Source organism: Danio aesculapii, chromosome 21, assembly GCF_903798145.1.
Source record: "Danio aesculapii chromosome 21, fDanAes4.1, whole genome shotgun sequence".
NCBI classification, from domain to species: Eukaryota; Metazoa; Chordata; class Actinopteri; order Cypriniformes; family Danionidae; genus Danio; species Danio aesculapii.
In genome coordinates this window covers 6,663,399-6,687,295 of record NC_079455.1, presented here as the reverse complement: position 1 = coordinate 6,687,295, position 23,897 = coordinate 6,663,399, and the positions used below count along the sequence as shown (strand labels likewise).

The 23,897-nt window shown below is 36.4% G+C and overlaps 1 protein-coding gene across 1 annotated transcript; it reads right to left on the bottom strand.

Moving 5' to 3' along the window:
- Positions 1 to 19,206: 19,206 nt before the first annotated feature.
- adra2db (adrenergic, alpha-2D-, receptor b) lies at positions 19,207 to 20,849 on the bottom strand. Its single transcript, XM_056446385.1, has one exon. It carries the CDS (start codon positions 20,681 to 20,683, stop codon positions 19,319 to 19,321), a length of 1,365 nt encoding a protein of 454 aa, XP_056302360.1. The 5' UTR covers positions 20,684 to 20,849; the 3' UTR covers positions 19,207 to 19,318.
- Positions 20,850 to 23,897: the final 3,048 nt, after the last annotated feature.

Below are 23,897 nucleotides of genomic sequence, written 5' to 3'. Positions count from 1 at the left end.
CAGCCTCCACACAAAAGTTCCTGAAAACAAAGAAGGTCAAGGTGATCCAGGATTGGCCAGCCTAGTCACCAAATATGAACATTATTGAATCTTGATTAACTCTGGGAGTTCTGCAAAGACACTTTCTTTGCCATTCAAGATGACTTTATTTATAAGTTATTTGAGTCACTGCAGAGATGTATGGATGCAGTCGTCCAAGCTCATGGGAGTCATACACAATATTAATGTTTTTTCCACTGCACCATGACTTTATATTCTATACCGTACATTATTTCTGTTAAATGACAAGACTTTTGTCTAAGAAAAATCAGACCTTACTGTCCAATTTAAATAATTAAAAATCAAGGCATGGTCATATTTTATTTTGGTAAAATAAGCGTAATCTAGAGGCCTTTGCCTTTCATATAAGCCACTTTTGATACCAAATGATCAACTAGAATTTAAGTTATTATTTGTTGTTCCTAAAACCTGGATAGGCGACAAGACTTTTGTCAGGTAGTGTATCCATGACATCATACATTTTAAGTCACTGTAATAATAACAACAATAAAAATGCTGGTATTTTGCTCATAATTAAAAATGTCTCCTCGGATTGCTTGAATGTTAACAAATCAACTGTGAATGTTAATTTGGAGTCAGATATCCCTTTAAGTCACTGCTTTGGAGCAGTTAATACATCTTTTTTTAGGATCTTCTAATTCATCTTGGTCATTTTGATGTCTGATTTGTTGTTTGATTCCCTCACAAAACACCCCGGTGGCTCCTTTTCAAACCTTCAAAAGAGGAAACGAACTTAAATGTTCTAAAATTAAGACTTGTAAGCATCATTACACGTTATCGAGCGGCGCTATTTAGTCAGTCACTTCCTGTGCATACATTACGCCATCTTGCATCACTCAGCAGCCGTCGCATTCATTCCTTACATCTGCGCCTCAAAGCTCGAGGATATCAGAGATACTCCAGTCTCATCTTGACACATCCTCAGCAATCGTAAAGGACAAGAACAGAGGAATAACTCGAGCTGAGAATTTGCTGATGTCTGATTCTTTTAAAGAATGAAACGAGGGCACTAAGAAAAGCAGCTCCCTCTTTTTAATAAGGATCCAGGTTTGTCTGTGCATAGGTTATCTCCAGCAGATGGTATTTTTTTTCCCCCACCTAACTCGTTCCCCAGTGATGGATCTGAGGCTGAGAAGAGCTCAGAGACTTTAGACGCTTCTTCAGCTGCTCAGAATACCTTATTACCACAGAGCAGAATATGAAATATATTGTGCTGGAAAACAGAGTGGAAACAGAGGCTGTATTCTCTGGCTGGCTCTCAAGATCATTTTGGGAAGTAAATGCATTTTTAAGAGTTATGAGTGTTAATAAAAAAATCCCTTTTGAGATTTAAGTGATTTAAACTGGAACACAGCATGCTTGTTTTTTTTTAAGCTACTCTCAAAGGAAATGGTGTTTACCTCTCTCTTAACCATCTGACACCTGTGATCTAACCATGGGGGTCTCTACAAAGACAATCCTACTCTGGATGAATGAATGAGCAACTACATAAAGGGATTTTTGATTCCACCCTTGAGAAATACACACATCAAACCCATTGACGCTGGTGATTGCCCTATAGATAAGCCTGAGAAAACTGCCAATTTGCTTTGAGTAGCACACATCCGCTCAGGTAGGCCTCTCGAATGAATGGAAGTTCGTGGAAAACATGTTCATCCAATCCTGTTGAACACCCCACAAGTGTTGAAATGACTGTCTCGCACCTGTTTTCTTTCAGTGCACACTTTTACACTGTAAACAATGTCAACCCACTTCAACTCGAAACTTGTTTATTGCTGCCTTACAGACTGAAGTAAAGTCAACAGGATTCCATACTGTATTTGAGCCCTATATTGTAGAAGTGTCTCCAGATGAAGAAAAAAAGATATATACAGTACTGTGCAAACATTTTAGGACACCATTGCATTTGCTGTTTACTGCTGGTATAATAAACCAACAGTGTAAAAATTGCTGGGCTCCACACTATAGATTTGTTAATCAATTTAATTTATTAAGGCATTAAGTTAATGTATAAATTTTTTACAAATTTAAGTGTATTAAACTTAAAACCATTAAGTTGTCACTCGAGAAACTCAAGAATTGAGCTGTTTCAGCTCATTTTATAGAAATCAGGGGTGTCCAAACTCGATTCTGGAGGGCCGGTGTCCTGCAAAGTTTAGTTCCAACCCCAATCAGACACACCTGGGCTGGCTAATCAAGCTCTTACTAGGCTTTCTAGTAACATCCTGGCAGCTGTGTTGAGGCAAACTATTTTGAAATTAGCTTTACATGTCCAGTTTAGTTTTTATTTGTTTCAGTAATGGTTTCCTTAGTTTTGATTTAATGAACACATTTTTATTTAGTTTTATATATTTAGTTTCAGTTTTAGTAATTCAAAAGCCAGAGCTATGTATGGTTGCTTTTTATCTTTAAAGACAATGTTTTGTCAAAGACAATTAGTGCTTTTTTAAAACACTATCGATTGGGTTTAGGCAAGGGGGCGGGTGGGTCAATGTGTGCTTTTTAAAACACTATCGGTTGGGTTTAGGGAAGGGGAGGGTGGGGGAATCGGTCAGTTGGTCAGTCAGTCAGTCAGTAAATCAGTCAGTTGACAGCGACCTCTGGTGGATTTACGCGAGAATAGCAGACGCGAATGGCACTCACGAGATCTGAAAAAGCATACACAGTGGCCTCTGGTGGATTCGTAAAAACAAAAACAACGAAAAAAACGAAGCACCTGGTACATCTCAAAAAATGTATATTGGGGTACGTAATCGGAATGAGGCTGGGTTGACAAAAGTACAGTAGTGTACCTGGCCAAAATTGTAAAAATATTTATCATTATGGACCATACAAATCCGGATTAGAGTTGGAATGTTTACTACATGTGAAATAGTTGGAGAGAGTTGGAAGGATGAGAGCTTGTAGGCTTCAGTGAAACATGTTGGAGGATCTGTGCTGATTTGTTCTAGTTTAGGCTTCATTTCTGCCAGTGCTGTTGGCAATACTGCCTGAATTGATGGGATTGTGGAGGGTGAAAAATAGAAAAAAGGTTTTAATCCATTATGCCATTCCTTATGGAAAGCACTTCGTTGGTAATGGATTTATTTTTCAGCATGATAATGATCTCAAACGTACTGCTAATGAAAGGAATTGATATTTTGAGAAAAAAACAGCTGACAAAACACAAACAGTCATGAAATGGTCTACACAGAATCCAGACCATAAAGTCTGCATGAGATGTTTTTTTTTTCAGTATGTTCATGTACTTCCAACTGAAACTGAATATTGAGTAGGGGGTGGGGCTTTTTCTTTTTCCTTTCTTCAGCAGCCATTGCAGTCCTGACACAACAGCTCAAATTGTGTTTGGTGCCAAACTATGTACTGGCTTTTGCCAGAAGAATTCATTCATTTTCTTTTCAGCATAGTCCCTTTATTAATCAGGGGTCGCTACAGCGGAATGAACTGCCAACTTATCCAGCATATGTTTAGGCAGTGGATGCCCTTCCAGGTGCAACCAAACACAGGGAAATACCCATACACATATACACTATGGCCAATTTAGTTTTTTATCAATTCAATTATGTCTTTGGACTTGTCTGGGAAACCAGATAACTAGGAGGAAACCCACGCTAACACGGGGAGAACACCAAACTCCACACAGAAATGCCAACTGACACAGCCGGGACTTGGGCCAGCGACCTTCTTGCTGTAAGGCGATCGTGCTACCCACTGCGCTCCCGTGAACTACTAGAATTCTATAACAACTAAATTGCCCATATTGGTCATTCTGACCATTCATATAGGACTGTACCAAATAGAATTTTTCAGTTAAACCTTTAATTGTCATTTATAAGGGATTTATAAAGCATAAATAGTCCTCACTTTAGATTAGGTCACACAACTGCATGAAGTTGAGTTAATAAAGCATTTATTAACATACAAATTAACTATTAGTATATGCCTGAATAATAAGATATATAAATGTTGATTTGAATAGTTTATTAATCATTTACTAACTCATTCTAAATGATCTTAAAAAAACACCAACTACACTTAAATAACAGATTTGTAAATAATGCAATAATAGATTTACTAAGGAAAAATAAATCATTAACAAAATATGAAAATGCAGTCATTAAGCACATTATACATGTGCTTATAAGTCAAGAATACAGCATTTGTATCTGTAGTTATAAACTGCTTACTAACATCTGTTAATGTGGAGTAAATGCTTAACAAATAATGAACTAACTATTTGCAAATGCTTAATAAATGATTCATAGCGTGTAGTTGTTATTAAGTGTTACCTGGAAGGTCAGTAATTACTTTGCTATAAATTAAAGACCATCTAGTTTTTATAATGTCTAACAGAGCACAAATTAGTGAACAATTTGGCAGAGGTAATAAAAGTCAGGCATTAGGGTTAGGCATACTACACTGTAAAACTCAAAAAGTTAAGGCAGCTCAAACCATTTGAGGAGATCGATTGCAACAAACCATTTAAGTTCCAAAACGAATCATGTGGAGAACATGCAAACTCCACACAGAAATGCCAACTGACCCAGCTGAAGCTCGAACCTGCGACCTTCTTGCTGTGAGGCAACATCACTACATACTGCGCCACCCCGAGTAGAATAAACTTTCAGTAAATTTTGAGTTAACTACACTCATTTCATTTGATGAAGTTGACTGTTGGGTTTCACAGTGTAACATTCAACTAACAACAAAAATACCAGTAAAGTAACTTCTGCAAACCTTAGTAAATTTCATTGCATAATTCATTTAAAAAACTATCCTCCCATGTCCATGCCTTTTCAACTCGAATTTTTCACAGTATGCAGTAAATCCTGACAGTAGTTTTAAAATGCCTAAAGAGATTTGCACGGTTCACGCTGTTAGTAAATTTGTCCTCAACACTCTCTCTTACACTGATTGCTCATAATAAACTTGAGTTGTCTGCAGGATACACACACATACACACTTTTTTTCATACCATTTGTGACAGGGATTAATTTTGTGTGTGAAACTCATAACCCTGCACCAGATTTCAAAACTTGCAGGTATATAGACTATTTAGGAAGCCTCATTCAATAATTAGAACCTTATATAATTCACCTTAGTTAATAATTCTATACTTTCCTTCAGATTTGATGAAAGACATAAGACATACATAAGCTGATATCTTAATTGATGGATGTGTTTTCACAGCTGTCATGATGGTATCATATACTGCTGAAGTTAAAGCAGTCCATGCACATCTTATTTGATGTGGGTCACAAGGCTGATAAGTCTTTTCCGAACCAATCATGTTAATGCATTAAAAATAGCATGTAATTACTACAAACCAGAATGAAAAGAGCAAAGTAAAATAAGCTGCTGTTATATCTGCTAACACTTTATTTTCATTATTATCACATAACAGTTAATTGGTTCTGATTCAATGACTAGCTTTCAGAGAAAACTAATTGAATGTCCAACAGTAGCATTGAATGTTAACTGTTTGTAACACTTCCTTAACAATTAGTTTGGATTTTTTCAGTGACTCTTTCTGCAGGTCATATTGTTATGCCAGTAGGTGGTGACAAGTGACCATATTCAAGGGAGAATCAGTCATTCATCCGATTCATTTATTTAGGAATGAAAAAATGACATATTGTTGCATTCTAAACAGGTTAAAGTGGAAGTGAAGCAGTCAGTCATGTTTACATTATTTTGTACATTTATTTCCACTTTAGTGAAAATATATTAAACAAACTTAATTTATGAAACCATTCTGCAGAAAATAGCATGTTTTACTATAGTTTTTAGAGCTAGAGCGCTGCCATCTTGGAATATCACTGTGTCTGACATCACAGGGTTGGTTCCGTTCCCTCAGCTGAACAGATACAGTGGAAGTAATGGACTGAACACTCAGACTGCAAAGCCTAATTTAACCCAATGCAAGAAGTTGTGGGTTTGGACTGGATGCATATACAAACATCAGATGTATGTCTAATATATAAAAATATATTTATTCAATTTTTTCTTTTTCCCCCTTTTAATTACCAATTTTCCATTAATGGGTTGCAGCTGGAAGGGCATCCGCTGCGTAAAACATATGCTAGATAAGTTGGCGGTTCATTCCACTGTGGCAACCCCTGATCAATAAAGGGACTAAGCCGAAAAGACTAAGCCGAAAATGAATGAATGAATAATTAACGATTGTTTGATGTGCTTTGGTCCACTTTCTGTTTTACGCTGCCTGACTGCCTGTCTAGGTTTCAACCATGGTTTCACCAAGGTCTGGTGCTGAAGTAATGGGGCGGGCACTTTCACTTTTCACTATAGCTGCTCACCTCTTTTCTTGTTCAAACAAACAAACTAAAATCAGCACGGTTTTTCACATGGCTGTTTTACGTTCTTCATACATGTTGAGAGATCGACTTGATCAACTTGAAAAGGTAATATGTGTTGACCTAATCAACAAAGACGTGACTTTGTAAAGAATGCATTCATGTGCTTTAAAGGTGCAGTATGTAAATTTATCACCCAGTGGTTGAACTAGGTATTGCACTCCTGGATCAAAACAAACGCAAGCGCAGGTTGCCAGATTGAGAACAGAAGCCAGTATTTAAACAGTGTTCTAAATAAAAGCAACGGCACCCGATAGAAGGAATATTTTCCATATTAAAAGAAATTTTTTTCCTTACCAACACCTTAAATTGATGTATTAGAAATGGCTATTTCTCACAGGTGAACAACAGAAAACTATGACAATGATTACCTCAGGTAAACCTTATGTAATTTAGTGCAAACTGCCAAACTGAATATCACTGCAAATCTTATCACAAAGGTTACAAGGTAACCTGCTCACCTAATGCTTACGTTCGGAGTATTTAAATAATTTGCTAATTAGTAACCACATGTGGAACTGTGTATCTGCGTCTCATTTCAGAGTCTGAACTGTCCACTGGAGGTCGCATTTCAGTCACGGACGCATGCTTTCAGAACCTTTTTAAATGAATGAATGAAATACACTGTTAATCATCTTCTCAGGCAGTGCTGGAGCAGCATGAGAGAGTGGACCAAAGTGCATCAAATGAAAGTTATATATATAAAAAAAGCAAAAAAGAAAACGTATAAATATTTTTCTGTATATTAGACATAGCTTTGATGATTAGATTTGCACCAGCTCTGCGATGTCCACAACTTTATGCATTAGGTTAATTTAGGCTTTGCAGTCTCTGTGTCCAGTCCATTACTTCCACTGTATCTGTTTACTTGAGGGAACGGAACCAACCCTATGACATCAGACGTAGCGATATTCCAAGATGACGGTGCCCTAATTGTGCTAAAAGCTATAGTAAAATGTGTCCTTTCGTTCAAAAAAGTTACATTAATCGAGTTTGTTTAAAATATTTTCATTAAAGTGGAAAACAATTTTCAAAATAATGTAAACTTTACTGACTGCTTCACCACCACTTTATGTCCACCACTGAAGAGCACTTCAAAGTAAGAATAATCATGGCAACCCTATTTTAAAAGTTTATTCAAAATGCTTTACTTCAATTCTAACATTACTTCAAATGGTAAAAGTAATGGTCACTTTTTGATTACATGCTGGATTCAAATCAACATAATATCATCGCAATTTAGAACAATTTTATATCTTGGCAATTAAGTGGCTTATCTGTATGAATTTATAAAATCTCAATTATTAACTATTTTTATTAGCTATCTTAACTTTTTTTAAATTGTAAACTTTTATATGAATGAGATTTCATTCAAATTTATGTCGTGAAACTTTGCATACGCAGGCAGATAGTTCACATTTAATTTGCTCCTACATCATCCACTACATTGTGCAGGTGATAGGTTATTGCCTTGTTCAGCAGCCAGTGAGCTTGCTCTTCAACATTTTAAATGCCTATAGTGTTGCTTTACACTATGTTCAGGGTGTTTTCCGAGACTCTTCTCCACTCCAACTCTGTGTTTAAATCTGTTATGGGGGTTACATGTTTTGTTTTGTTTGCAGCAGCAGTGTGTTACAGTCTCAGACTGCATGTCTGCGAATATACTGGCAGCAAGTTTCAGTGCTAGCTCTGCTATAAAAGCAGCAGCATAGCAGATCTATGCCACCAAGGCCAAACTCATGAACATTGCCATATACATATTTATTACCATACTAAATCTGTTGTCATGACAGAATTTAATTGATGTGATTTAGCCTCTGACTCACCAAAATGTGAGATGGAGTTGGCATTTGTTTATTTTGTGTTGCAGATTCTTTCAAAAGAGCTGTTTTTGGTCACCTAAACAGTTCAAAGCTTTTTTCATTCTGGTGGGTAAACCCTTCAAAGGGATTTAGGCATAAGGATGAGCCCTTCTGAATGGAGCTACTAAGTAAGGACTACATTTTCCAAAAAATGTTGAAGTCATTAAAAAAACTGCAAAGTGCATGTGCACTAAGAATTAGATCTGCACTATATTTGTCATGTTGTCATTACAGCCTTGATATCTTTTTAAATTTCACAAAAAAATAAAAAAACGTGAATTTTGTTTATTTGCATCAAGTTGTTAGAGTGGTTGACTGTAGTATTGGTTACCTAGCAACCAAGAGTAAACATGGCAACTATAACGGAAACATCTGACTTGCAATATCCCTGCATTAAGTCTAAACCACCTCAAGCTAAGTAAAAAAATTCCATGTAGAGATTTTTCATTGATATTTGCCATTTCTATCACTCATTTCTCATGCGATACTTCAAAATGTGCATTATTACAGGATTTTAAAGTGAGCGATTCATTCAAACATACAGTCAAGCCTGAAAGTAATCGTACCCCTGGAATATTCGGACAAAGTTTTTGTTCAAATGTAAATACAGTTTTTCACAATTTTGCCTCTTGTACATCAGCTTATTACCTTTCAAGAGTTCCCACTTAGATATGCTTGGCATTTATAGCAGGTTTGGCATGCTGTCCCGGGAGAGAACCCTGAGCTCGGAGATACTTGAGCCCAAGGCTCCTGCTCAGTCAATAAGCATATAAGAGGATCCGAGATCAGGTAGTTCTCGAGAGCTCCCCCTTAGAAAAGGGAGGAAAAGGAGGGTGGGGTGGAAGGGGGAATTCTTCCAAAACGAACATAGAGCAGTAGGGAGAAAACAATCCATTTATAGTAAACTTGAATCACTCTGATTGGATTATTAATAATTACAATTGAGAAGCCAGTCGTGTTCAATCATATCACGTGCTCCTCTCCAAATTAGTTTGTGAAACTTTACTTTGGAAAACTCTGTGTCATTTTCGGACCAAAAAATCTTACTTGTTGAATAAAAGTAATTTTAAGTCAGAATTTGCCAGAAGTATAAATAATTTCGGGTTTGACTGTATTAATTCAGCTACAATACATCGAGTTGTTGTGAAATGACCAATGGATGATTCTTATTTAGACCTTGCAGTAGAGGTCTGCATTGGAGGAACCGCAGGACCCAACCAGATTTCTTGCAGCGCGGGAATAAATTTCAGAATAAAACGTGGTAGCGATTGGTAACTCTGGTGTAATTTGAAAATGAGTAGGTGGTCTAACAATATAGCTTTCCCGAATACCAGTGTTATTTCAGAACAGCATATTTTCGATTTTTCTCATTCTTATTGGGCACCGGTAAAATTATTCTAAGCGGGCAGTTGGTAAACAAAGACTGAATATACAGCTGGAGCGGTCGGGTACAGAATAAAACCTTGCAGGAGCGGGACTATAACAAAAAGTCCCGCGAAGACCTCTACCTTGCAGCATCTGACAATAATGTATCTTCCAAGATACATATAAGACTTAAAAAAACGTAAAAGTTTGTTATTTGCGAGTTTTGACACCATTGTCAAAATGATCCTCATTAAAATGCACAAAACAATAGCTAAGAAACTTATACTTTGCATGTCACAGGTGGTAATCTCACTTTGTAAAGAAACATTATGCATCTGCTCACATACAATAATGCAGTCAACCATTGTTGTTTTAGTTGTCAACAGCTTACACATAATTAAAAACAACACATAATACAAGTAAAGTCAGAATATTTGCCCCCCTCAATTATTAGCCACCCCTGTTTATTTTTTTCTCCAATTTCTGTTTAGAAGACACACATTTTTTTTCGGCACATTTCTAAACATAATAGTTTTAATAACTCATCTTATTTAACTGATTTATTTTATCTATATTTTACTAGGTAATTTTCAAGGCACTAGTATTCAGCTTAAAGTGACATTTAAAGGTTTAACTAGGTAAATTAGGTTAACTAGGCAGGTTAGGGTAATTAGGCCTAACCTGTTATTGTATAAAGATGGTTTGTTTTCTAGACTATTGAAAAAAACTATATTGCTTAAAGAGGTTAATAATTTTGACCTTAAAATGTTTTAAAAAAAATTAAAAGCTGCTTTTATTTTAGCCAAAATAAAACAAATAAGACTTTCTCCAGAAGAAAAAATATTATCAGACATACTGTGAAAATTTCCTTGCTCTGCTAAATATAATTTGAGAAATATTTAAAGCAAAAAATAAAACTCAAAGCGGGGATAATAATTCTGACTTCAACTGTATGCATGACATCAAAGTTTTCACAAACTCGTGATATTTGATCAATTTAAAATTTGTCATTTGAGACAATAACTGTGCTGTTTTCAAAAACATTTAAAACATTTCACCCAAATATAGTGTGTAATCTGTCATATATATTATTCAATTTGCATCCTATCTTTTTTTATTCAGAATTCTGAAGCCTTTTATAAAAGAATAGTCCACATGAAAATGGAAATTTCATAATATTGTTCCAAAACAGTTTGCTTACATTAAAAGAGATATAATAGAATCTAAAATGGTTTCATTACCAGAATTCTTCAAAACATTGTCTTAAATATTCCAATGCTATACAGGTGTTCAATAACATCAGTTGGAGAACTCTTCCCTTAAATAAGATTTAAGCAGGTTTTGTAATGTGATTTCAGATTGCACCATACATAATGTAATTATTCCCTAAAATCGAACACTTTGCTGTCATATGATGATATTGCTAAAGCATCTGTCCTGTCTAATTTTTCATCCATAACCTAATTGCAACAATGCGTGTTGTTTTGCTCAGAGGTTACACACATTCCAGTGAGAACTGAAGGCTTCGTCTTCTCAGCGTTTCCCTCTGTGCTGTGGCACACAATGCTGGCCCTCATCAGATTAGCGTGTGCTGGAGCTGTCGGCCGCCCCCAGCTTCCCCTGATATGACCCCGTTCCATCTCTCAAAGCGGGACTCATGTGATTTCTTTTCTCTCATTTTCTTTCCAAACCATCATCAATGTGCATGCAAAGTGGATGCCTCCCCGCTTTTAGCCACTTCAGCGTGAGCTTTTATATATTTATATATATCAGCCTGGCCAACAAGCAGCTGCAATTACGTTCTCTGAAAAATTTATTAAGCTTCTCGCTTAAGTCCTGATGGGGAGCTCTGCCACATTGCAGTTTCCAAGGACATCAATCAAGACATTACATGTGTTTTTTTGATGGTTTAACTGTCCGTAAGTGACAAGAACATTTCATATCACAGTTTGAAATCTTGCAAATCCTGTGCCCACCAAAACATTACACTATTTGTTGTAAAACAGCAGTGTGCTTTGTGTTGGGTCTGTCAAGAGGGAAATTTGATGCACATCATAGGCATGATTTTCCCTTGTTGCTTTTTTACTATTCTGTTTGAAGTGCGGCTCTGGTCATTGGACATGATGTAACTGTTCTTGGAAGCCAATTGTTGAGATGGAAGTTTTTCAATAGCTTTCAAGCAGGAGGGCGAGATTGCCTTAGCTATATCTATGTACCAGTTCTGTCAGCTCGCTTATTAGGCCACTTGGTTTCAGTTGATGCTAGAAAAGAAAAGAGCAGAATTACTGAATGGGGACCCAGACTCCCAGGGGTCTGAAGCAGTGAAACGCCCTCTGGCCTGTTTTTGTAGCTGAACTAGCAGTAAGATATGTTATCAAGATGCTCTAAACTTGAATCTTTGTTGTTTTGCAATCACATACACTCATAAAAAATTAATTTTTCAAAAGCGGTCGTCACAGTAATGCCCAAGGAAGAACCATTTGGCCTCCCCAAAGATCCTTTCAGCAAACAGTTCATAAAATAAACATTCTTTTCTTATTTTAAATACAACCCCCTAACAGAAAATGTTGGGACAATATGGAAAATGCAAATGTGAAAAGAAGGTGATTTCCAAATTTACTTTCACTTGTATTTCATTGCAAACAATACAACAAACACTATTTTGTGTTCCTCATGATTTTTCTTTTTTTTCTTTTTCAAAATAAACACATTCAAATTTTGGTTCTTGCAACACATTTCAAAACAAGTTGGAACAGTAAAGCATTTACTACTTTGTAATGTTGCCATTCCTTTTCACAACACTTTTACGGATGTTTAGGAACTGAATACACCAAGTGATGAAGTTTTTCAGGTGTAATTTTGTCCCATTCTTCCTGCAAACAAGTCTTAAAAAGGGCAACTCAATTGGAGAAGGGTCGGGACTGCAGGCAGGCCAGTCAAGTACATATATCCTCTTCCTCCGCTGCCAGGACTTTGTAATGTCTTGTTGAAATATGCATGACCATCCCTGGAAAAGATGTCTTCTTGAAGATAACATATTGTGTTCCAAAATCTATGTACTTTTTAGGACTGATAGTGCCATCACAGAAGTGAAAGTTACCACTGACACAACCCCATACCATGACATACCCTGGCCTTTGGACTTGTTGCTGGTATAAGTCTGGATGATCCTTTTCTTCTTTGGTCCAGAGCACATGGCATCCATTTCTCCCAAAAATACCTGAAATACTGATCCATCTGTCCACAGTTCACGTTTCCACGGTGTGATGTTCCATCCCAGATGCCTCCGAGCCCAGAGTCAACAGTGCTTCTGGACACTGTTAACATAGGGCTTCCTTTTGGCACCATACACTGAAAAAAGTTATTCAAAGATGATTCCTTGGATTTACTCAATTTTTTTACATTAAGTGGTTGTAAACAATTTATTTGGGCTGAATTTAAACAAACAAATTAAGTTGAACATTGCTCAATTTAATTTGTTTGTTTAAATTCAACACAAATAAATTGTTAGCAACAGTTTTGCATGCAACACTTTTTTCAGTGTACAGGCATTTCTGGATGTAACTACAGTACGTATTGTGGTAAGGTTTGCCAAAGGAGTCCTGAGCCCATGTGGTGATAATTATAGATGAATGAGGATTCTTGATGCAGTTCCACCTGAGGGATCGGCGATCACAGTAGTTCAGGTTCGGCTTGCATCCTTGTCCTTTACGCACTAAAATCCCACCAGATTCCTTAAAACTTTTAATTATGGTATGCACTGTTGAAGGTGAAATATCCAAATGTCTTCCTATATTTTAAAAATAATTTTCTCATGTATTTGTTGACAAACTGGCAACCCTCAGCCGATCTTTGCTCCTAAAGGACTAAACCTTACTTGGATGGAGATTTTGTACCAAATCATAATTAAAATCACCTGGTAACATTAACTGTCTTAATTGTCCAACATTTTTGGAATGTGTTGCAGGTCGGAATGACAGGAAAGGTTGTATATTTACAAATCAAATGAAGTTGACCAGACAAAATATGAAACATTTTGTGTTCATATTGTCTGCAATGAAATACAAGTCAAAGTAAATTTGGAAATCACTAATTTATTTTTTGTACTAATTTTTATTTTTTGTCACAACCTTCTCTGATTTGGGTTTTTAAATAAATGGTCCCCTGTTATGCTATTATAAATATTTTAATTTAGAGGGCTCCAAAAATTCATTCAGTTTCACAAAATATACATTTAAAATCTCAAAGAATTTCAAATGATTTGATTGAAGGTCCAGCCTGTCTGAACCACTTCTTTCCAAGAGTCTATCTGTTCTGAATGTTTAGATTGCCCAGTCAGTTAAGATTGGTCTGCCATTTACAGCACACAACAAAAACAAAAACTTCCATCACAATATCTGAAGGTCATCTCCGGAGGCTTTCTCAGCAATTGTACACACTTGTAGGATAATGATGGCATTGAGTTCACCATATCGATCACTACTGTGTCCAATCATGATGGACTAAAAGCACTAAATTGGAAGATCAACCCAAATTTCCATCGCACAACATGAGCAAGACGTTCTTAACTTTGTTTGTAAAGTTGTGTCTGAAAAAAAATTAGGCCTTGCAGCTAAAACGTAACCAAAATGAATAAAAATACAATCACAAGATAAACGAGTCTTCTATTATGACTGTCAATTCTGAAGTGATTACTGTGAAAATAAAGTGTCAATTATAGAAATTCCACATCAGATTTTTTAACTTGCTGTAGCTAAAGGAATAAAACACAGGCTCATTGGAAATGCATGCTTCAACTTACATTTTTGTGAAGCCACAAAAATGTATTAGACATACATTTGACATTAGTTTATAGGTAGAATGAATGCCACAGAGTAGTAAGACACCAGCAATGTCCTTTTGTTCCTTTTTACACTGTTTGTTTCATTTCACTGTGTACTGCACAGTATATTGTTGAATGACAATAAAGCCGACTTGACTTGACTAATGATACATTCAGCTAATTCATGTGGCTCAAATCCGGCCCACACCAGACACTTACAGTACATCCGGCCCATATACTGCATGGAATGATGGCACTTGGGCAGTCTGCTCCTGTTCGCCAGATTAGGGCCACAATTAAGCCATAGCATAAAATCCCAGCATGCATTGCAGTGTGAATACATTATATAGATTATCTATGCTACAGTATTCATTATTTGATTTTGATTCTGCTGTTTATGTTGACGTTGTTGATTTTGTCACTTTTAGTATACTGTTTGTGAGTTTTGTTCATTTTGTTGATTGACACTGTTGTTGAGGTTCATACAAAGATTATTGATGACTTTCTGAGCATAAGCTTATAAACCCTTATAATTCTGTGGCATGTGCAAGCATGTTATTACGTTACTTCTAATAATGGATTAAACACTGGTTAACATCAGTGAATTATATCATTTCATCACAGGTTGTGCCTCACTTAATTTTATTGTTTTGTTTTTTTGTTTGTTTTTGTTTTTTTACTAGGCTTGTTTGCTGTAATGAATTAACTTTTCAAGCAAAGTTCTTAAAAGTTACAGCAGCCCAAAAGAAAATTTATATTATAAGGTTCAGGGCTTTGAGCCTAACTAAAGCAAACACTTTTCTCCAAGTTTATAGCCAGAGCTTACTGTGCCAAATATTTGCCAGAAGTGGCCCACATATGTCTTAAGATAACTGGGCCACATGTGCACTTACTCGTGTGAGCCTCTTTAGCTTTAGACCCAGATTACCCTTAAATGACTATGCTACATTTTTTCCAACTGTGGCATTTCCACAAAGAGATAAAAACCATGTAAAAGGAAGGTAAAAACTATATGGTTGCAGTACACTTTTTTCTTTCGTTTTCTTTTTAAAGAACTATTGGTTGAATTTAGGGAAGAATTTAGATCAATGTTTCACTGAGTGATTTGTAGGATAAATCATTTAGGATTCTTGTGGGCCTATTGACCTTATTCTGCAATGCAGAAGTGCGCTCATTTTTTGCGATTGTTTAGTACTTCCAATTAAGTTTCCTATGGTAGATGAATAGAAATAATAAATGGCATAAAATGACCAAACTACTTGCTACAAACAAGTGTGTACATGACAATACATAAAAAGAATGATATAATAAGGCAGTATCAGTTTGCAAAAAGAAGCAGCATAATGAGATGTTTTTAACATTTAAAAATCAATGGAAGTGAATGAGATCGGGAGTATCGAGCCAAAAAGATTCCAATCGCTGGACGCACTTTTACCTGAAGAATAAGGTCTGTATCAAAATGTACCACGAATTTCAGATTTGCAAAACAGCGCCTTCTTGTGGATTTTCTATCTGAAGCATGCAACAAAATGTAGAATGTATTTTACGTTCAGCCGATTCGAATGATATCACTAGATTGAATGCGTGTTATCAGTGGTTATCAGCTCATAGATATGGGCCAGTAGGGGCCTTCTGCACCTACCGGTAAGCATAGATGGCTGTTATCATCCATCCAGATGGTTAATCCGCTATAGATCACATATGACTGTGGCCAGAAGTTACCAAGAATTATTTATATCATTTATTAAATTTCTTTAATAATTGTATTTTATTAACATCTACCCCTACCCCAATCCTATACCCAACCGTCACAGTAATGAAAAACAGATCTGGATCTGGAATCTTCTCTACTAGTATAGCTGATTAACCACTTGTATGGATGATAACAGGCTTCTGAGCCTACCAGTAGGAGCAGAAGGTCTCTATTGGCCCATATATTAGCTGAAAAAGCCCATTCAATCGAGTGATAACATTCGAAGCGGGTGTTACGTTTCGCAACATATGTAAACTGAGGCACATATTTCCAATCAGCCTATGCAGGAATAATAACCAATCACACATTTTTTTTCTGCTTATGAAAACTTCTGAAATTTTTTACCAAAATGTTTAATGGATGGTCCATATTTGGTCCATATTTGGTAGCATAATAAGCTGTTTTTAACGTCTAAAAATCGAATTCAATACAAGTGAATGAGGCCGGAAGTATCGAGCCAGAAAGATTCCAATCGCTGCACCAGCTTGTACGTGAAGAATAAGATCAATAACAAAATGTACCATATGTAACCTATTTCAGATTTGCAAAACAGTGCCCTCTAGTGGATTTTCTGAAGCATGCAACAAAATCTAGAACGTATTTTACATTCAGCTGATTCGAATGTTATCACTTGATTGAATAGGCGTTATCAGCTGATAAATATGGGCCAGTAAGAGCCTTCTGCACCTTCTGTGGATGGATGATAACAGACTTCTGAGACTACCAGTAGGCGCAGAAGGCCCCTACTGGCCCATATCTATCAGCTGGTAACCACTGATAATGCGCATTTGATCTAGTGATAACATTTGAAGCGGGTGGTACATTTTACAATATATGTAAGCTGAGGCACATATTTCCAATGAGCCTATGCTGGAATAATATCTAATTAAAGATTTTTTGTTGAGATGAACATTTTTGAATTTTTCAATAAAATGTTTAACCCAGCATTTGGGTTGTTCCATATTTCACCCAAAATGCAAACATTTTTACAGTGCATAGTGTGCACACTAAACTAAATAGCATCAACAATAGATGCTTCTTCTCTACATAATGTCACGAACCCAAATCAACCAAAGTGTTTGCGGTCAGGTCAAAGTAGTCACTGAAGACCATAGACAGGCATTGTGCTAATTTGTTACGGATCTACTTAGATCAGTTACAGAAGTGAAACCGTAATTCTTAACAATTCGTTTCGGCAGTTCAGAACTGATGCTTTCTTATAGGGGACAATCATTTTATTTATCTTTCACTTTGGTCTATAAAACCTTTTACATTCACAAACAGCCACATTACACACTATCTGAAAATAATATTAGAAAAAAGCATCATCAAGAAGCATTTTCCACTATAAAGAATCGTTTGTGCATTGGGCAAAGTTGTGTGATTGTTAGATGGAGCCAACAAAGAACCATTTTTTTTAAGAGTGTACTGTACAACCCGAAACACATTGATATTTTTTGCCACTTGCATAATCTTCACACATCCTCCAACACTGAGGTTTATTAACATATATTGTTGTTAACATGAGCCTTAACCCGCTGTAAAACCTGTGATATGGTGACTAACCGAATAATTATTCATTTTTGTTGATTATAAATTGTTAGAAGAATATATAAGAACTATTTGTCGTACTTCAAGTTGCTGAAAAACACCCAAGCCCTCAACTCAAGTGCATTAATAAATAGAATACAGTATTTTTTAACACAATGGCATAATAAGACTTGCCAAATAAGAAGAACAAACTAAATAATAAATGAATCCTTCTAATTTGGCCCAGACTTGAGATCTTGAATGTAATCTTTGATATTAGAGACATGAATAAACTGTTCATTTGTTGCTGAGATGTAAATGCCATGGACATTTCATTACATGATTATACTTGCATTAACATATAAATTGCATTTAAATGGGCATAATCAAATTTAGACTTTAAAATCGTGATAATTCTTGTCATCGTATGCAGCCTTTGACTGATCTGGGTAATTAAGCATCATGGGGAATGAATTTTGCATGTTTTTAATATTCTTTAACTGGCACAAATTCACAACGAGGTTTACTTTGCAAGCCCATCAGGACCGAGGACAGCAGACATGAGACTAAAAAACATGTGCTTCTAATAAGAAAACAGCTGCTGTGTAAAATATTCAGAGGTTTTAACAGTTAAATGTAGGTTTATTTGATAAACACTGCTCCAAAACTTTAATAAAACGTCTCACATTCATGTATTTATACACAGAAGCAATGTAATGAAAGTGCCTGTGTCGTATCTAAGCCTTTTCTATCCAGTTTTGTAGCATGTTGAACATTTATTCCAATAAATAACACCTAATTAAAGTGGACCGCAACTGCCTTTGAAGGAGTTTTCACATTTGACCAGGTAACCTGCCGTGTTTATCTGAGGAAATAAAAAATACTCAATTCATTAGACTAAATATGAATACATCGCAGTTCGAAATATGTGCACAAAGAGCTTAGAGATCTCATAACACTATTTACAGAGCACACAGACAACTCGTACACAGGTAAACAAAATGTGTCCATGCACACGCTGCAGCACTTACATTATATATGGGTCAGTTCATTTTGCTTCCTAAGACCTTGATGTATTGTCAGGAGTCAACGTTATTAAATTTGTATTACCTATTTATTTATTTATTTGTTTGTTTATTTATTTATTGTGACTCTCAAAGTCCAAAAGATTATCTTAATGAATCAACCACAGTTTTAGCTAAATGTCGTCTTCTTCTGATGTCAAAAAAGTCATTCTAAATTTGGGGTGAACTATTACTTTAAGTGTAGTACCAGTTTATACAAACTTCAGGTTTATTCATCAGAATTCATGTCATGTTAAAAATGTTGTTAAAAACAGTTTGAAAACGCTTAGTACATTTAATTTTCATTGCAGGATCATTTTGTATATATTACTTGTTGGCAATGCAATGTAAAATATTATATTATATTATATTATATTATATTATATTATATTATATTATATTATATTATATTATATTATATTATATTTGTTTCCCTCATCTGTAACGCTCTTACTTGTCACTGACCCACATACAATATGTGTGTGCATTTACGTGCGTGTAGAATGTCGGCACATTATCTTCTTGAACGCTTTCCTAAAGTCTCTGTTGAAAATGGTGTAAATGATGGGGTTCACTGAGCTGTTACAGTAACCAATCCAGAAAAAGAGATTGAACAGAGACTCCGGTATTGTGCAACTTTTTCGGCATATGGCGTGAAGGCTGTAGGTGAAGAAGAAAGGAAACCAGCAGAGCACGAACACCCCCATCACCACCGCCAGCACGAAGGTGAAGCGCTTCTCCCGCATCTGTGCCAGTTTGGATTTGGACAAAGACAGCTGACGCGCCCTCGGCTCCTGCTCCAGCTCCGACGCGCGGCTGCAAGCCCACGACAGCCGCCCGTTGGGCTTTGGGCACGATTGCGCGCCCTCCACTTTCCTGCTCTTGGCGAAGCGCGAGTTCCTGTGCCTGTTGGAGACGCTGCTTTCCTCCAGGTCGATGTCGTCGAGTTCTCCTTTGCGCTCTCGGCTGCCCGAGCTGTGGCTGCTGGGGCTCTCCACCTCGGATTTGCCTTTACGCACGAAGCAGGTCTCGGATTGCGACGGCTGCCTCTCCATTCCGTTCTTGGCCACGAAGACAGTGGACGCGCGCTGTTTGGCCACCCTGTAGATCCTGCAGTACACCAAAATCATAATGACACCCGGTGCAAAAAACGACACTATACAGGAGGAGAGGATATACCAAGTCTCGTTGTTCAGCAAACACTCCAGTTCGTCGTGCTTAGTCATGAGAAGCGGCGGGAAGGAAATCACCGCTGAAATGACCCACACAACCGTGATCATGATCTTTATTCTCCGCGGAGTCCTCTTCAGGTTGTAGCTGACCGCTTTGGTAACCGACCAGTACCTGTCCAAACTTATGGCGCAGAGATGAACAATGGACGACGTGCAGAAAAGCACGTCCAAAGCCAGGTAAAAAGCACACCAGGTGCTTCCAAAGTACCAGTAGCCCATTACTTCGTTGGCCAGGGAGAAAGGAATAACCAAAGTGGCCACCAAAATATCTGCAGCCGCTAAAGAGACCAGAAAGAGGTTCTGTGGGGCGCGCAGAGCGCGACTGGTAAACACGGCCACCACGACCAACACGTTCCCCACGATGGTCACCAAAATGATCACGGTCACCACGAGAACGATGAGCACCGACGCGCACTGTGAGTGCGGCGGCAGGCTCGGCGCGCTCGTGCCGTTAGTATCCTCGGATGAGTTCGGCAAGAGAAAGGCGATGGTACTTAAATCCATTCTTGGTTCCCTTGGCGCTGATCCCCCATTTCCAGGCGTATTGTCATCCTTCAAACTTGTAGCATCCAACGTGAAGCTCTGCGCAGTCCTCCACGCACTCCACGCCAGACGTATCATACCAAAGACGGTGCTCTAATAACTTTTATAACTCCCCATTGATTAGGTTGTTTTTTATCTGTTCCTGCTGCCGTTTTGACGGGGCAGTGTTGAAGCACACATAGCCAAGGCATGTTTTGTTTGCAGGAGCGCGCGCGGACAGGCGGCAGGGATGCGCATCGTTGAGCTCCTGTGTCGCGCTGAACAAATATGGGAGTGTTTGAGCCCGTGTCTCTCCTCCTCCGACTCTCTCCCTCTCTCGTTTTTCTTCTTTAAAGTCGGGGTGGGCTGTTTGTACTGCCAAAGTAGACACGCTTTTGTATAATTAACAATAAAAGATTGTAAAATGCATAGTCGTGTGTTTTTATAACCTTCATTAACACGTCATGAATATGCGAGACTATAATATATATCCAAATATTAATCAAAGTTTACACACATTACTCAGTGAAAAGAATGTGGCAGCTGTGGTTGTCAGATTTAGTACAAAAATTATTGAGATAAAGTAAAATTAAATAGTTAAAAATAATGAGCATATTTGATTAAACAAATGAGAAGAAAGTAATATTTTAAAGAAAACTTAAAGAAATGTGGTGGCATACTTCTACTACTACTACTACTACTACCACTACTATACCACTACTACTACTACTAATAAATAAATAAATAAATAAATAAAATAACCAAAATCTTGAAATAAAATAACTTTAATGTATTTTGTACAAGTCGATATTAATATTACATGTATATTTAAAAATATAACAACAAATCCTTTAATATACACAGTTTAAGCCAGAATTATTAACCCCCCTGAATTATTAGCCCCACCTGTTGATTTCAATGTCTCAATGTCTGTTTAATGGAGAGAATATTTTTCCAACCAATTTTTAACATAATAGTTTTAATAAATCATTTCTGACAACTGATTTATTTTATCTTTGTCATGATGACAGTAAATAATATGTTATTTAAAGTCTTAAATAGGTTCATTATGTTAGCTAGGCAGGGTAATTATTCAAGTTATTGTATAACAATGGTTTGTTCAGTGGTCAATCAAAAAAAAAAAAAAAAAAAAGCTTAAAGAGGCTAATAATTTTGACCTGAAAATGGTTATTGGTTGTTAAAAAAAAAAAACTGCTTTTATTCTAACCGAAATAAAACAAAAAAGATTTTCTCCAGAAGAAAAAAAAATAGACATACTGTGAAAATTTCCTTTCTCTGTTAAACATCATTTGGGAAATATTTTTAAAAGAAAAAAAGTTCAACGGGGGGCTAATAATTATGACTTCAACTGTATATAGTCTTATGGCAGCACTTGCTGAAGTCAATCATCCACTAATGTATTTACCAGTGTGAACTGATAAAAGCTACTGTATATTATGCAAAATTTTTGCACTTTGGGGAAATGTGGAAGTTTCTCTTTACCCTGCAGCTTTAGCGACAATCGTTTATTTATTTTTGGAGTCTGGCTTGTTAACTTGCTGTGCAGTTATTAAGTCTGTCAGTCCACAAGTGAATATAGCAATCGAAAGTGCTTAGCGATTCATTGAGTGCTTGCTGTAAATAGCAAATTAGGTAGAATTTAGGATGTCAGTATCCACCAAATAGCACCCCATGAACCTTTGCTAATAATAACCTAAGTCAAATGAAAACATTTCTGCATGTTCAAGTCTATAAGCAGAATTCAGGAGTTAGCTAAACTTGCTGACCTATAAGTTAAGTATTCTGCAAATAAAATGATTCTTAATGACCCATGACATTAAATACACGCTAATTCAGTCAGCACCCAAGCAAAATTACTTTTAATGTCAAAATGCAAGTATTAATATCAGTAAATAGCTTAAAGCTATGAAAATAGGAAGTGCTATTGTGTATATTTAAATAGGAATTCGGCAATACTTTGCATTAATTTTGACTTCAACTGCTAGTCAACTGTGGATAAGAAACAGAGCAGAATCTTAAATATTTCTTGTTTTTATGTCATCATATGTCTTACATTTTTCATCATCCGACTAGCCATATTTCAATACTGAATCAAAGATGTTCAGAGCAGTCTTAGGTCAGATGTTTCCACTGAGAGAGGAAGAAAATGTCTTTGTAAGTATTGCTTTGAGTAGTGTGTTGTTTTCTTCCCTCGAGAATGCTGTACGTGTGTACTGCTTTCTAAATGCAAATTAAAAAATAATGTAAACTGAAAGTTTGACTCACCTTTCAACTTAATGAGAGAAGAAAACAGTCCATGGTTTTCATACATGAGCGTGTTATTGAAAATGATAATAGCTCTGTTCCAAAACATAGCCTAACGCACTGGTCCACTATTGCAATCTACTGTACACTGTAAGAAAAATTGTTCACTCAACTTAAAATTGTATTAAAGGCAACTTGCGGCACAGCTTTCTGAGTTGACTCAACTTAAATCAAGTCAACTAAAGTATTTTGGTTAAAGTTGAGTCGACTCACAAAAAGCTGTGCAGCAAGTTGCCTTACAAATTTAAGTTGAATCAACTTTTTTTTAGTGTACATAGATAACACAAATAGCTGTCAACGTTTAATTTCAACTGAGGTTGCTGACGCACAAGGGGCTTGACCATGCTTCAGATTTTGACACCTTTGGGGTGAGAATGGGTTGGAGTTTGACACATTGACTGCACAATATTATTAAACAGTAAAAATTTAATAACTGGTATTATTAACGTTATACGTATATTGTTTATAGACAAGAACAAAGACTGAAAATTTAACACTGAAATAGAGCGAACATTGTGGTTTATTTATGCTGTAATTATGAACCGACATGAAATTTTTGGATGATATTTATAGTCACTTATATTTGGAAGTCTACAGTTGAAGTCAGAATTATTAGCCCTTCTAAATTATAAGCTCCCCTGTTTATTTCCCCTCCAATTTCTGTTTAACGGAGAGAAGATTTTTTCAACACATTTCTGAACATAATAGTTTTAATAACTCATTTCTAATAACTGGTTTATTTTTATCTTTGTCATGATGACAGTAAAATAATATTTGACTAGATATTTTTCAAGACACTTCTATACAGCTTAAAGTGACATTAAAGGGCTTAACTAGGTTAATTAGATTAACTAGGCAGGTTAGGGTAATTAGGCAAGTTATTGTATAACAATGTTCTGTTCTGTAGACTGTTGAAAATAAAAATAGCTTAAAGGGGCTAATATTTTTTACCTCAAAATGGATTTTTAAAAATTAAAAACTCAGTTTA

Coding starts and splice junctions, on each gene's coding strand:
- adra2db (XM_056446385.1), bottom strand. CDS start 20,683: ATGATACGTCTGGCGTGGAGTGCGTGGAGGACTGCGCAGAGCTTCACG.